Here is a 14731-nt window from a genome sequence, read left to right as displayed (position 1 = left end):
CACGTAGGTGGTACTAGCTGTTGACTGAAAAAAATGCACAACTTAAAAGTTGAGAATTATGTTTTATTTGGTGGACTTTCTAAAGACTGAAGCCTAGGATGCCGCTTCTCAGATAGCTCTGAGGTTCTGTTCCAAAGCGGTAAGGGAGAAGCCAGGTTATATAGGAGTTTTTGCAATGAAAACCAGGGAGTCAGAACATCCAAAGATTACTGTTAATTAACTTGAGATATCTCAAGTTAGTGAATTTAGCATTTTTCTCTGTTTCGGGACGATGTAAGAGACTGGGATCATTGAAATCATTCCTCTGATATGCACCTTAATTATCTAGGGCCAGTAACTTGTTCTTTCCCATCCTGAGTTCCTTCATGGCCCACTGTGTCCTCAGATGGTAGAAAGGACTGGAGCCCAGTGGGGACTCTCTTACAACGGCATTCATTTCATTACAGAGGGCTTCACCCTCATGACCTAATTATCTCCCCCAGGCCCCACCCCCTATGACCATTACTTTCGGCATTAGAATTTCAGCATGTGAATTCTGGGAGGACACAAACATTCAAACCGTAGCAGAAGGCGAGTTGACATTTTAACTAGGATAGACAGGGAAGGCCTTTCTCTGAAGGTAGCATTTGAGCAAAGATCAGCAGATGAGGAAAAGAACTAGGTGTATGTGTAAGAGGCTTCTAGGCAGAGGAGTGGCCCTGTGTCAGGGGTGCGATAACAACAGAGCAATACCTCTTTGTATTCAGTTATCATCTGTGGAGCTAGTCATCCATGCAGCAGCCTTGGTTCTAGAATATGCAGACTAGAGCTGGCCTGAACAATCTGGGCAACTTTCCCCTTCCAATCCATGTTTGCTGAGCACTTACCATATGTTCTAGATACTTGTGAGACAATGATAGTAAAATGGTGTGTACTGAGTCACTTCAGTCATGTCCGTCTCTTTGCAACCCTATGGAGCCCACCAGGCTCCTCTGTCCATGGGATTCTGCAGGCAAGAATTCTGGAGTGGGCTGCTATTTCCTACTCCAGGGGATCTTCCCAACCCATGGATCGAACTCACGTCTCTTTTGTTTCTCCTGCATTGGCAGGTGAATTCTTTACCACTAGCACCAACTGGGAAGCCCAGTAAAACTTAGATTCTTACCTCAAAGTAGCTCATAGGGAAGATACCATGTACCCCAATACTTGATCAGATTGAATGTGAGCAGTGTAGTAGCTCAGAGGAGAAAGAGCATGTCCAGTGATGATCACAGGAAGAGTTGCAGGAACAAGGCCGAATTTCATGTGAGCCCTTAAGTGTTGAGTAGAATTGAAACTGTGGTGATGGTTGGAGGGGAGCAGATAGTGGACACAGGGCTGGGATACTGATTCTTCTAAAACAAGACCCCGAGGGAAATGATTGCAAATAAAGCAGGTTTCCAAAAGTTCAGGATCCCTTCCTCTTCCTGATAACTTTTTTTTTTTTTTTTTGCTTTTTAATCCTAATCGGTATACATGTAGCATAAAGAAGCCACCTATACTTATAGCTTAGTGTGGAGAGAAATGATCAATCTTTTTCTGGAAGCTTTCTTATTAGACCAAAGTGCACAACATTCAGCTTCCCCATCTGGCCCCTGCTATTTAGAGGTGTTATACTGCCATACACAAGGAATGTTCCCTGCCATATCAGTCAACAAAAGGTGTTGTGGTCGTCAGCTAGACTATGCCCCCTAAGGAGGTTCAGGATGGAAAAAAGCAGGATGTTGGCCCTAAATAGTTAAGGCGCATATAAGAGGAATGATTTCAATGAGCCCAAACTCTTGCATCTTCCCATATAAAGAAAAGTGCTGAATTCATTTACTTCAGGTGTCTGGGTTTCTTTAATTCACAGTAATCTTTTGATGTTCTGACTACCTGGTTTTTGTTGCAAAAAATTCCTGTACATCCTGACTTATCCCTCACCTCTTTGGAGCAGTCCCGCAGAGCTGTCTGAGAGGTTGTCTCCTGGACCTACGTCCTCAGAAATCTGCTGAATAAAACAAATTTCTCAACTTTTAGGCTATGCTTTTTTTTTGGACCACACTGCAATAGACTGAGCTGGTAATTTGCTGAGAGTAGGTACAGTGGGTCAGATATATTTTGCAAAGAGTTTCTGATCCACAGTTCATCTTAAGTATCAGTTTTTCTCTGAGTAAAGGCTTCCTATGCTAGCAAAAACCCTTTTGTATGCAGGGAATAATGAGCGTGAATAGTAACCATTTGGAGTCTGTGAAATCGGAGGTAGGCAGTGTGCACGAAGGAGCTGGGGAACTTGCTGAGGAAAGCATTGTGCAAGTCTTGGCTTCAATTGTTTTTCTGAGTTTTGTGTGGATAGGCAAATGTTTGGGAACAGAACAATTTGATTCATTTGAATCCCAGTTGGCATCTGCCTTAGGGAGGATTAATTCACAAAGATCCCTCTGGAGTCTGTGTTCTGTTAAGCAGATTTCTTTCCTGATCCAGGAGGATGATATTTCTTTAGGAGATGCATAAATAGGCAGCAATTTAAACATTACTGTTTGCATTAAATTTAATATTCTTCATCGTTTGCACTGTCTAAACAGCCTAAAGCCCAGAACTAGGAATCCTTGTTTCTAGTGATAGTTAGTATTTCACTGTACCTCGCAATGTCAACGATTCCAATCTTCTTGTCCAGTTTTAAAGATTAAAGGGAATTCTTCTGTAATTGCTTCTGAGCCTGAAACAAAGTGATAAGCTAAACAATTCAAATGAGACTCTCAGTTTATTAGGATTTTTCTTTCTTCCTCCCTTTTCCCTTCTCTCTCTCTCCTGCCATCATCCTTCTTTCTTTCTCCCTTCTTTGTTTTCTCCCTACTAACTCTTTCTTTCCCCTCTTCCTCCCTCTTTGAACCCTGAGCAACTATTGGGCAAATGTAGGTGCTCTTATCCTACATTTTGGTGTTTGTCTATCATGTTCTTCAGATGGACAGTGGACCCACCCCTAAAATTGTATGCAGAATTTGGGGCTGACAATATTTGTCAGATTTTCTGCTGGGGACATTTATAACTTTTTTTTTTAGATCCTCAGCAGAGCCTGTGACCAGAAAAAGGTTGAGAAACACTAGTCTAAGATTACATAGGAGTCTTCCGTCTTCGGGGCTGAATTTTACTCTAAACTTCTCTGAAACACTTGAACTAAAGAACTTCACATGGTTTGGCAACCACAGGAGCCAGTCCTAGGAATGTGGGCTCCGCCTTTGAAACCGCCGGAGAGACATCCTGCTTTCAGCTTGTTCATTTCTGCCCATGATTAAGGCTGGTAAGCAGGGTTTTCGGTTCTTTTTTTTTAAAAGTGAAGATTTTATAAAGAGATAAGCAGAAGTGCCCAAGTAGATTGAGGAATGAAAAACTTATATTTAAATGACCAAGTCTTGCTCCTTACCAGCTGGAGGGTATCTTCATGAGCTACTCTATTTTTGTTCATGTTCCTTTGTAATTGGGGTGCTACCTATTGATTTACTTTTGTTCGTTAATTTCAGTCTTCTTCCTAAAGAGGAAACCTAGTGCTGGATGAAGGCTGTTCAGAGAGAACTAGACATGGCCCCTGTCCTCCAAGATGGTATAAGAAACAAGTTAGAAAATATACAAATGTAAACAGACTCAGAGTAGAATATACTAATCCAGAAGTGATCTATTGGCACCATGCACAAGTCAAGGTAACTTTATTTTGGGTGGAATCAAGAACTGTAACTGTGAATCTCCCAGTTCTACAGACAGTGGGACCGGAACATGAAAAATAATCATCTTCCTTCTGGCTGGTCTGGTTAGGCTTCTAAAGTCAGCAGAACAAGGAGTGACCAGGTGCACTGGCTTAGTATGGATATCCTAAATTTATGGTGTTGTTTCACAGGTGTCTGTGAAAACAATAGTCTGTGAGCTAAAGATGAACAGATGCCTGATGGAAGGCGGAGACTAGCAGTTGATGAGAAACAGGGCCTTAGTAAAGTGGAGTGGTGTTTTTTCAGAGACTTGAAGAAGAAAAATGATGGCTGATGATGCCAGAGCAGGGAAGGTATGCTTGATATAGCAGTCCAGGGAGAAATGGAAAGGTGTGTGCCATGCAGGACAAAGAAAAAATGGATTTTGAAAGGATTCAATGAAACCCAGAGCAGGACTAGCACAATATCGGGTATGCTGAGTAAAGGGTACAGATGAGTCATGGGTGACTTAGGTTTTCTGTTTGCAGTGGTGAAGACATCTTGATATTGAAATGTTCCAAGGCCTTGGGACCTGGGAAAGAAAGTCCCAGAGAGATGACAAAGAGCTTTGTTTTCGTCACATTTGATTAGAGCTGCTGACAAGAGCATGGGTCTAAGCCATCTTAGAGGGCATAGATTCTAGGGTTAAAAAAATGCAGACATATCTGTCATTTACCAATGGGAGGTAGCTGGGTCCCCTGGCAAGGATGACCTACAGAAAGAACCTGATGCTTTTGGGGTGGACAAGTAGAGGAACAGTCTTCTTTTCAGAATCTGAAACCTGGACTAGTGGTGTACGTTCTTTTGCTCTTCATCATCCGTTTGAGATTACCTTCTATTTTCTTTTTCTAACTAGTATGGAAAATACCTCCTCAACTTTTTAAAAGAGAAATAATGACTTCTTTGTTTGCTTGGTCATTGAAATGTTAGAATAGTATAAGAAAGTAATATTTATAGCTCAGTTCAATCACTCAGTGGTGTCTGACTCTTTGCAACCTCATGGATGGCAGCATGCCAGGCTTCCCTGTCCATCACCAACTCCTGGAGCTTGCTTAGACTCACATCCATTGAGTTGGTGATGCCATCCAACCATCTCATCCTCTGTCATCCCCTTCTGCTCCTGCCCTCAGTTTTTACCAGCATCAGGGTCTTTTCCAATGAGTCAGTTCTTCCTATCAGGTGGCCAAAGTATTGGAGCTTCAGCTTCAGCATCAGTCCTTGCAATGAATATTTAGGACTAATTGCCTTTAGGGTTGACTGGTTTGTTCTCCTTGCTGTCCAAGGGGCTCTCAAGAGTCTTCTCCAACACCACAGTTCCAAAGTATCAGTTCTTCAGCACTCAGTTTTCTTTATAGTCCAACTCGCACATCCATACATGACCACTGGAAAAATCATAGCCTTGACTAGATGGACCTTTGTCAGCAAAGTAATGTTTCTGCTTTTTAATATGCTGTCTAAGTTGGTCATAGCTTTTTTTCCAAGCAGCAAGTGTCTTAATTTCATGGCTGGAGTCACTATCTGCAGTGATTTTGGAGCCCAAGAAATAAAATCTGTCACTGTTTCCACTGTTTCCCCATCTATTTGCCATGAAGTGATGGGACCAGATACCATCATCTTAGTTTTCTGAATGTTGAGTTTTAAGCCAGTGTTTTCACTCTCCTCTTTCACTTTTATCAAGAGGCTCTTTAGTTCCTCTTTGCTTTCTGCCATTAGGGTAGTATCATCTGCATATCTGAAGTTATTGATATTTTTCCTGGCAAGCTTGATTACAGCTTGTGCTTCATCTGGCCTGGCATTTCACATGATGTACTCTGCACATAAGTTAAATAAGCAGGGTGACAATATATAGCCTGGATGTACTCCTTTCCCAATTTGGAACCAGTCTGTTGTTCCATGTCTAGTTCTAACTGTTGCTTCTTGACCTGCATACAGATTTCTCAGGAGACAGGTAATGTGGTCTCCTGAGAAATGTGAGAGTTGGTCTGGTATTTCTATCTCTTTAAGAATTTTCCACAGTTTGTTGTGATCCACAGAGTCAAAGGCTTTGGTGTAGTCAATAAAGCAGAAATAGATGTTTTTCTGGAACTCTCTTGCTTTTTCTATGGTCCAGCGGATGTTGGCAATTTGATCTCCGGTTCCTCTGCCTTTTCTAAATCCAGCTTGAACATCTGCAAGTTCTCGGTTCACAGACTGTTGAAGCCTCGCTTGGAGAATTTTGAGCATTACTTTGCTAGCATTGTGAAATGAGTGCAATTGTGTGGTAGTTTGAACATTCTTTGGCATTGCCTTGCTATCTAGCATTAAACCTGGGAAAGACTCTGATGCTGGGAAAGATTGAGGGCAAGAGGAAAATGGGTAGACAGAAGATGAGATGGTTGGATGGCATCACTGACTCAATGGACATGAGTTTGAGCAAAATCCAGGAGATGATAAAGGACAGGAAAGCCTGGCATGCTGTAGTCCATGGGATCGCAAAGAGTCAGACATGACTGAGCGACTGAAGAACAACAACAAAGCATTAAACTTACTCTGTTCACAAGTAAGAGTCATAATTTTGGTGAAGAAAAGTATACACAAGAGGGGTTTTTTTTTTGCATGTGTACACTAAGTAAATCTTTTGAAATCAGTCATTTGCTCCACAGATATTTGTTTAATGCATACTCTAAACACAGTTTCCTATGGGAGGACCTGAGATACCAAATGCAGACCACAGATAGAACTTAGCAGTTCATCTCTGGGATCAATTTGCTTGAATTGGAATCTGGGTTCTGCCACTTACTAATGGTGTGATTTTGAGCAAGTGGCTCAACTCTTGTGTTTCTTTCCTGATTTTTAAAATGGAAATAATATTCATAATACTCAACCTTGTACTATTGTTGTAGGCATTAAGTTAATACATATTATACATTTATAACAATGCCTGGCAATTAGTAAGGACTAAATAAATATTAGCTCTTGTCATTATTGCTTTGCTCTTGTTATTATTGCTTTATGCCGATTACCACATAATTCAGTACATAATTTACCAACTGACCACCATATTAACAACCAGAGTAAGTGAAAGAGGTTGTAAACACAGGCACAGAAAGAACAGGAAATCAGGAAGGTAAACATGAAGAGTGGGGCCTGGCACACAGGCCCCATCTCAAAACATTTGAGCTATTACTGGCTGGTCTTAAACTGGCATACTTCACCTTAGCAACAGTGGATTAGGAGTCCATATAAATGAAGGTGAGAAGTATAGGAAGAAGCGATATTGTACTTTTTTTAGTGGCTAATTATGGGCTCAAAATAACATTAATTGAAGAATACTCACTTTTGGCAGAGATGTTTCATCATTGATCTCTTGCAAAGCAATATCCCACGGGCTGTGGGACTGGTTGGCCTGGGTGTGTGACCTTGCTTGGCCGTATACCAGCTAGGGGCCGTATACCAGCTGGAGGCTGTGTATCAGCTGGGTAACGTAGGTTGAGGGGTTTAATCTCTTAGTGTCCTTGTCTATAAAATGAGGACGCTCATAGTGCTTGCCTTCCAGGGTCACTCTCAGGGTTAAATTAGTTGTTATATATCTAAAGCACTTAGAACAATGTTTAGTATGTAGTAAACACTCATAATTAAGTGTTCGCTGTTTCCACTGTTTTCAACACCTCCCCTTACAACTCACAGTAGAGGTGATTTCATTGTCCAGACACTCAGGGGGGGACCCTGGGCAGGCAGGCATCTACCTTCTGTCTGAACAGTGGGCTGCAGCTTAGCATGACTCTTTGATACATTCACCTACTTTCCTCCCCTCTCCTGGCCTCCAGAACCCAGCCTTGGCATTTTCCTTTAAGAGATGTTTATGCCAAAAATCAGTCAAGATTTGCCAATTCTGTTGAAGAAATTCACAGGGTAAATGGTGAAGTATGAAATATTGAAGGATTTAGATGAGGCATAGTTATTTAATTCACAAAAATTTCCTTTTTACTTTAGACATATAAATAGCTAATGGGTGCATATGTATGTATATCATATAAGTGGTATTGCCCTATGTAATTTCTCTTTTTAAGAGTACAGACATATGTTATAGATATATGTATATCTGTGTATGTGTATATATAGGTACAAATGTATTATTTATACATATATATAACTCATATATATCACATAAAGATACTTTCTACTCCCAATTTAGAGTTTAATCTTTTCTTTCCCCCTCCCAGGAGTCAGTTTCTAGTCAGTGCAATTATTTATGGAAGTGATTGAGGACCTGCATTTTGGTGTTGCCTCTATGTTGGCTTTAGTTTGTGGGCTTTTTAGCTGCTGTCTTGGTAATCTCAGCATCTAGCCCCAGTGCTCACAGCTGCTCCATTTCGTCCTTGGATGTGAAGGACTGGTCATCATGAGACAGCGGCTTGTTTTTGTTTTCTTGCTGACAGCTAAGTGGTGATGCCCAGAAAATCTGCCAGTCGAGTTTGACCTTTGATAGCAAGCTGTTTAAATAAAATCAGAAGATATGTTGGTTGTGCTTCTTACTCTCCACAGTGCACTACTGGCCTTATTGGGTCATGTTTTCCTTCTTTTTGCTTTTTTTTCTGGCTGTGCTGCATGGCATGTGGGATCTTAGTTCCCTAACCAGGGATCGAACCAGTGCCCCCTGCATGGAAGCTCAGGGTCTTAGCCATCGGATGGCCAGGAAAGACCCAGGTGATGTTTTCCTCCTGAAAGGAAACTTAAAAGGCATATAGATATAGTTTAGGGGGAAAATTTTTTTTAATCAAGATCTGAGCTTCAGAAGTTTTACAGATTGGAGCATGTATAGAGTGTGTACTGACTCTTATTTTTGTAGTTTTATCAATAACTCAGCCATCTAAGGTCTAAGCTATGGTGCTCTGCTGATGTTTTGCCAGTGAAAAAAGACTGAAAATAAGGTCATATGGAAAAAGTGTAATACATATTCTACTGATTCCCTTTCACTTTATCTTCTGTCATACCTCAGAGGTTATATTTGTCATTTTGTTTCCTCAGATTTATTTCCATTGGCAGACAGAGTACAAGCTAACACCTCGTAGTTCAGAATGAAAGCTGCTTTTTTCTAATTTCAACTGCTGCTGGAATCTTGTTCTCAGCAAACTTCTTACTGGCTGACCTTCTTCAGCTGAAGTCATTTATTTTATGATTTAACTGGTAGATCGAATCAACCTACAAATATTTATTGATATGGTTTACAGTTGGTGGTTTAGAGGAATTATTATGGGAATGTGGTTCAGCTATTGTGTCGCCTAGGTTCTGATGTGATGGATTTAATTTCTTGTATATATTGATACTTTCAGCTGTGTTATATCAGCCAGCTATATTCCTGAAAAACCACTCCTAAACTCATTATCTTTTAAAAAAAATTTTTTTTATTGGAGTATGGTTGTTTTACAACGTTATGCTAGTTTCTACTGTACAACAATTGAATCAGCTATAGGTATACATATATTGCCTCTTTTTTTGGATTTCCTTCCCATTTAGGTCACCACAGAGCACTGTATAAAAATCCCCTGTGCTACACAGTTGGTTCTCATTAGTGATTTATTTTATATATTGGTGACTCAGATGGTAAAGAATCCACCTGCAAAGCAGGAGACCTGGGTTCGATCTCTGGGTCAGGAAGATTCCAGAAGGGCATGACAAGCCACTCCAGTATTCTTGCCTGGAGAATCCCCATGGACAGGGGAGCCTGGCGGGCTGCAAGTCCATGGGGTCACAAAGAGCTGGACAGGACTGAGTGACTAAATACACAGCACACACATCAATAGTGTATATATGTCAATCTCCCAATTCATGGCCCTCCTCTTTCTCTTTGGTATCCATACATTTGTTCTCTCCATCTATATCTCTATCTGAACTCATTAGCTTTGACAACAATCATTTATTATAGTTCACACATTTGTCCCTTGACTGGAGGTTGGCTCATTTCGGTGGGGTTAGGGGCAGTGACTTGTTTTACTGGTTTCAGCTAGATTCACTCACATGTCTAAGGCTGAGAGTTCGCTGATCTTGGCCAAACTTATCTGGGGACAATTCTGTTTTATGTGTCTGTCCTCTTGGGATCAGTAGATTGTCCTAGTACATCCTTCTCACTGTGATGGCAAAGGCGCAAATGTGTGAGTTCAGCTGTGCATTTCAAGACTGTACTTGCATTAGGAAGCGCATATCCTTTTAGCCAGAGCAAGTCAGGTGGTCAGTCCCAGGATGGAAATTAGTCCCCAATGGGAGGGCACTGCCAGATTACATGGCAGAGGACGTGGATAAAGGGACAAATGAAGAACTGTGGAGCCAATTACGTGGTTTATAACATATGTTAAGGTGCTCATTGACTCTTTGTCGAGGGACTCTGAATGGGCCCCTTGACCCACTAAGCCTTCTAGTAATTACTGTTTTGGGGTATAAAGTAGAGCAGGCAAAAGCAGGCCATTTCCATGTGCGGTCATCCGGGGATGATAATATTCCCTGTATAGGAAATTTAGAAATAGTATGAAATTGGGGGAAAAAATTACTCATGTTCTGAGTTATTCTCCAGAGATCATTCTGTCACTTTCCTTATTAATAGTGCACACATTTATATCTTTTTTTCTTAATACTCTATCATAAATCTTTGCCTTGTTATTAAAAAGGCTTTAGCATGTAACATTACTGGCTGCATAATATTTCCATTGTATGAGTACACCCTAATTCATTAACCTTGCCCTTCCTTTTTACTGTTTTGGTTACTTTCAGTGTCTTGTGATTATAAATAATGCTGAATGAGCATATCTGTGCAAAAATGTTTGTCTATGTTTACTTGTTTCTTTCATGGATCCAGAAACCTGAGTTTTGCCACTCATTTGCTGTGTGGTCTAGACCTGCCTGTTAGTTTCCTCATCGTAAGATCACATATAGAGCTTGATGGCCTTAAACTTCTTTCTAATTCAGAAAATATCCTTCAAGGGAGAGTAATAAATTGCTGGTTTGAACTGGAAGCAGACAGGCAACTCCAGTTGTGTGTCACCAAAAAGCTCAGGAGAGGAGTGGAAGCTTCTTTGGGCTTCTGTCTTGGAAGAGTTCAGGGGAAGTTTTGTTTCATAGTTCACATGTCGTTTGTCCTCCAGGCTCCATCTCTGACATAACAGAGATTATATTTACATAAATCTTTTTAAAAACAAGAGTGTAGGGCACTGAGCATTGAGATTATAAACTCTTGACCTACTTAATAGATGTGTGCTTTGAGAATGGCTTAGCTTATTGGAAGAACTATTGCCTGTCTTCATTTTGCTTCTAATTTTGTTTATTTTTAAATAATTTTATTTATTTACTCATAGTTGGCTGTAGTGGGTATTCCTTTCTGCACGGGCTTTTCTCTAGTTCTGGGTGACTAGCTGGGGTAACTCTCTAGTTGAGGTGTGGAGGCTTCTCGCTGTGGTGGCTTCTCTTATTGGGAGCATGAGGCTTAGTAGCAGTGGCTCCCGGCTCTAGAGCACAGGCTCGATAGTTGGGGCACACGGGCTTAGTTGCTCTGCAGCGAGTGCGATCTTCCCCAATCAGGGATCGAACCCATGTTTCCTGCCCTGGCAGGCGGATTATTTACCACTGAGCCGCCAGGGAAGGTGCGCTTGTAATTTCGTATTTGCATTTTGTATTTATGTTTGCCTTTTCTTCTGTGCCTTTTGATTTACCTGTTATCACAGTGATCATAACGGCACAACCATGGGGTCTGGCCTTATCTCACCATTTCCTGATAATTGCATGTGCTCTTTTTCTCAGTGATGCCTCCTTACTGTTCGTTTTCATATGTACTGATGTTGGATTTCATCTTGCTGTCTCTCTTCCAGCCTCTGCTGGGGATAAATATTCTCACTGTGCACAGGCTGTAAGTGCTGACAGGTGGAGGTATGAACACATCACTCCTGAGTGGAGAAAAGTGTGATCTATGCTCTGTCTGTCTCTCTAGCCACTCCCCACATAGGTCCTGAGCGTGTCCTCCTTGCAGCTGACAGAGACTTCTCATTCCTAACTCCTCCTGGGAGTGGTGTGAGAAACTTTATTTGGGACTTCCTTGGTGGTACAGTGGATAGGAATCTGCCTGCCAGTGTGGGGGACACAGGTTCAATCCCTGGTCTGGGAAGATGCTATACGCTGTGGAGCACCTAAGTCCATGCACTGCAGCTACTGAGCTTGCGGGCCCTAGAGCCTGTGCTCCTCAGCAAGAGAAGCCACCGCAATGAGAAGCCTCTGCACCACAACTGGAGCGTAGCTCCTGCACACTGCAACTTGAGAAAGCCCACACGCAGCAATGAAGACCCAGTGCAGCCAAAAGTAAAAAAAAAAAACTTGGTTTGGCTCCTCATCCAGTTGCCCCCGCTGCCCCCAAGCTGAGCTGGGGCGCCCATCTGGCCAGCAGGACTCTGCATCCAGTACAGTGCGGTCTCCATCCTCTGACCGCCTTCAAGAGGCCTTTTGTTTCCTGCCCCTCCCGCTCGGCCAGGATGTGGTCCCCAATCCCCTGGGAATGATGGGACTCCTCCACCACTCCAGAGCGTTCAGCAGCTCCAGAGAACCAGCTCTAAAAGCGAAACATCTTCAACTGACTGAAAACGTGCCTGTCTTTAATCGAGTCAGTTATAAATTGGATTGGGGGGAAAATCATTTTCCTCCATGCAGGTGAATCTAACCTTCCCCTGAAGGAAGTTGCTTATGAAATACAACCTTTATCACTGCAAGCTGTAGTTTTTGGCTTCCGTACCCACTCTTCCACTGCCCCTTGATGGTTGAGTGATGTGATGTTCATGTACCTTTTCATAAGAAAACTTGAACCCGATTCTTGAGTGTGAAATAATTCATAATGTGAATGACTTTGCTGCCCTCTACAATAACAGTTCACTAAGGTGTGAATGTCTATACATTTTAATAAAGCAAGGGAGCATATCTTGGCTTTATTTCAGTCTCGTTTTAGTAAACTGGCCTCGGGTGAGGAATGCTGACTCTGGGAGCCTGACTTGTTTTCTCTTGTTCCGCACCTGCCTGCAGCCTCCTTGCTATCCCCTGCCCTGCCCTTCCACCTTCTTTTCCAGGGCTGTGCCGAGGTACCTGCTCTCAAGTAACTTTGTGAGAAGTGCAGGGTACCGTGCGGGCTTCTGGGAGAATGCTGCTGAGTGATGGAGGTGCTTCTGTCCAGTCAGTGCTGTTCCTTCGTTGCGATCCCCAGGCCTGTGACCATCACGAAAGCCAGAGGCCAAGACCAGACTCGGCAAGAAGCTGCCCTTCCCTCTGGATTTCATGCATTTCAGCAACATGTTTTACAAACTCTGAAGTTTCTGAGAGGGCTAAGTAAAGTTCTGGAAGTCTAGGTCAGGTGTAAGGCTTAAGTGCAGTTGTAGGGAAGCAGACTGGGACCAGCATGGGGCGTGAGAAGAAAAAAAGAAACAGATAAGCATCCACTGGGGAGAAGGGCAGAGACCTTCTAACCATTGTCTCTGGTCCTGTCTCCTGAGGCCCTGGTTGCCGTCATTCACTCTTTCCTTCTTGTTTTTATTTTTTAATTGTAGAATTGGCCAAAAAGTTTGTTGGGGTTTTTCTGCAAGATGTTATGGAAAAACCCAAACAAACATTATGGCCAACCCAATATATATATATATTATATATATATATATATATATATTTTTTTTTTTTTATTGGAATATAGTTGCTTTACAGTGTTGTGTTCGTTTCTGCTGTGCAGCAAAGTGAATCAGTCTCACGTGTACATGTACCTCCTCTTCCTTGGATTTCCTTTCTATTTAGGTCAGCAGAGAGCACTGAGTGGAGTTCCCTGTGCTATACAGTAGATTCTCATTAGTTATCTATTTTATACATAGTAGTGTATATGTGCCAATCCCAATCTCCCGATCCATCCTCCCTCTTCCTTCATATTTTTAGATGTACTTATTCATTTATGAATAGATAGTAGATTCATTTGGTTTGAAAACCAAAAAGTATAAAACACTGCACACCGAAATTGTCCATCCTACCCTATTCGCCATCCACCCAGTCTCCCACTGTGGCCAGGGAGCTGGGTTTCTTTCTTTCATATGCATGCTTCCAGAGCGGCCTTAGGCATCCTTACACTCAAGTGAATGAAAGCACAGATTCTTGTTCTGCATTCGTTTGTTCATCCATTGATCTCCTCTCTCATGTTCTCATTTCATTTCTTTTAATTCTACTCTCAATAAGTATTTTTTATTAGTTATTAATTGATCATAGTTTTGGTTGTGCTGAGTCTTTGCTGCCGTGGGTGGGCTTTCTCGAGTCGGGGAGCACAGAGGCGACTCTCTAGTTGCAGTGTGAGGGCTTCTCATTGTGGTGTCTTCTCTTGTGGAGCACAGGCTCTGGGCACACAGGCTTCAGCAATTGCAGCACATGGGCTCAGCACTACAGGTTCTCGGGCTCTAGAGCACAGGCTCAGTAGTTGTGGCTCAGGGGCCTAGTTGCCCTGAGACGCGTGGGATCTTCCCAGACCAGGGATCAAACCCGTGTCCCCTGCATCGGCAGGTGGATTCTTATCCCCTGTAGCACCAGAGAACTCCCTCAATAATTCTTTGCTGGAGGTCTTTTTGAGGAGAAAGGTCAGTGGTCACTTGTTTTACTTATACCTGATGCCCTGAGCAGATTTCACACAGTGTGCTTTTTTTTCCCCATAGATGAAGTGGAGAGTGAGAAATGGTACCTGTCTCCAGACTTTCCACCAACAACCATCAAGACAGAGCCCATCACGGACGAGCCACCCTCAGGACTCGTCCCCTCTGTCACGCTGACCATCACTGCAATCTCCACCCCGTTTGAAAAGGAGGAAACCCCTCTGGAAATGAACGCTGGGGTAAAGTCACTTTTCTTCCATAAAAACAGATTGGATCCAGAGATAACACATCCTCATTCTCCAAAAAGGCATTTAATCTTTTTGGAGCCAGTGGTTGTATATGTTTAAGGATATGTAACTATATGTAAAAGTGTGTTTA

General features: G+C 42.3%; 1 protein-coding gene across 1 annotated transcript in view; it reads left to right on the top strand.

Moving 5' to 3' along the window:
- Positions 1 to 14731, top strand: part of CREB3L2 (cAMP responsive element binding protein 3 like 2) — a 126044-nt gene that overhangs the window by 80289 nt on the left and 31024 nt on the right. The window contains 1 exon segment of the mRNA NM_001102533.1: positions 14417 to 14592. Coding sequence (NP_001096003.1) covers positions 14417 to 14592 — 176 coding nt within the window.

Source organism: Bos taurus, chromosome 4, assembly GCF_002263795.3.
Source record: "Bos taurus isolate L1 Dominette 01449 registration number 42190680 breed Hereford chromosome 4, ARS-UCD2.0, whole genome shotgun sequence".
Classification (NCBI taxonomy): domain Eukaryota; kingdom Metazoa; phylum Chordata; class Mammalia; order Artiodactyla; family Bovidae; genus Bos; species Bos taurus.
Note: the sequence above shows the minus strand (reverse complement) of the source record. Positions and strands in the feature narration are given on the sequence as shown.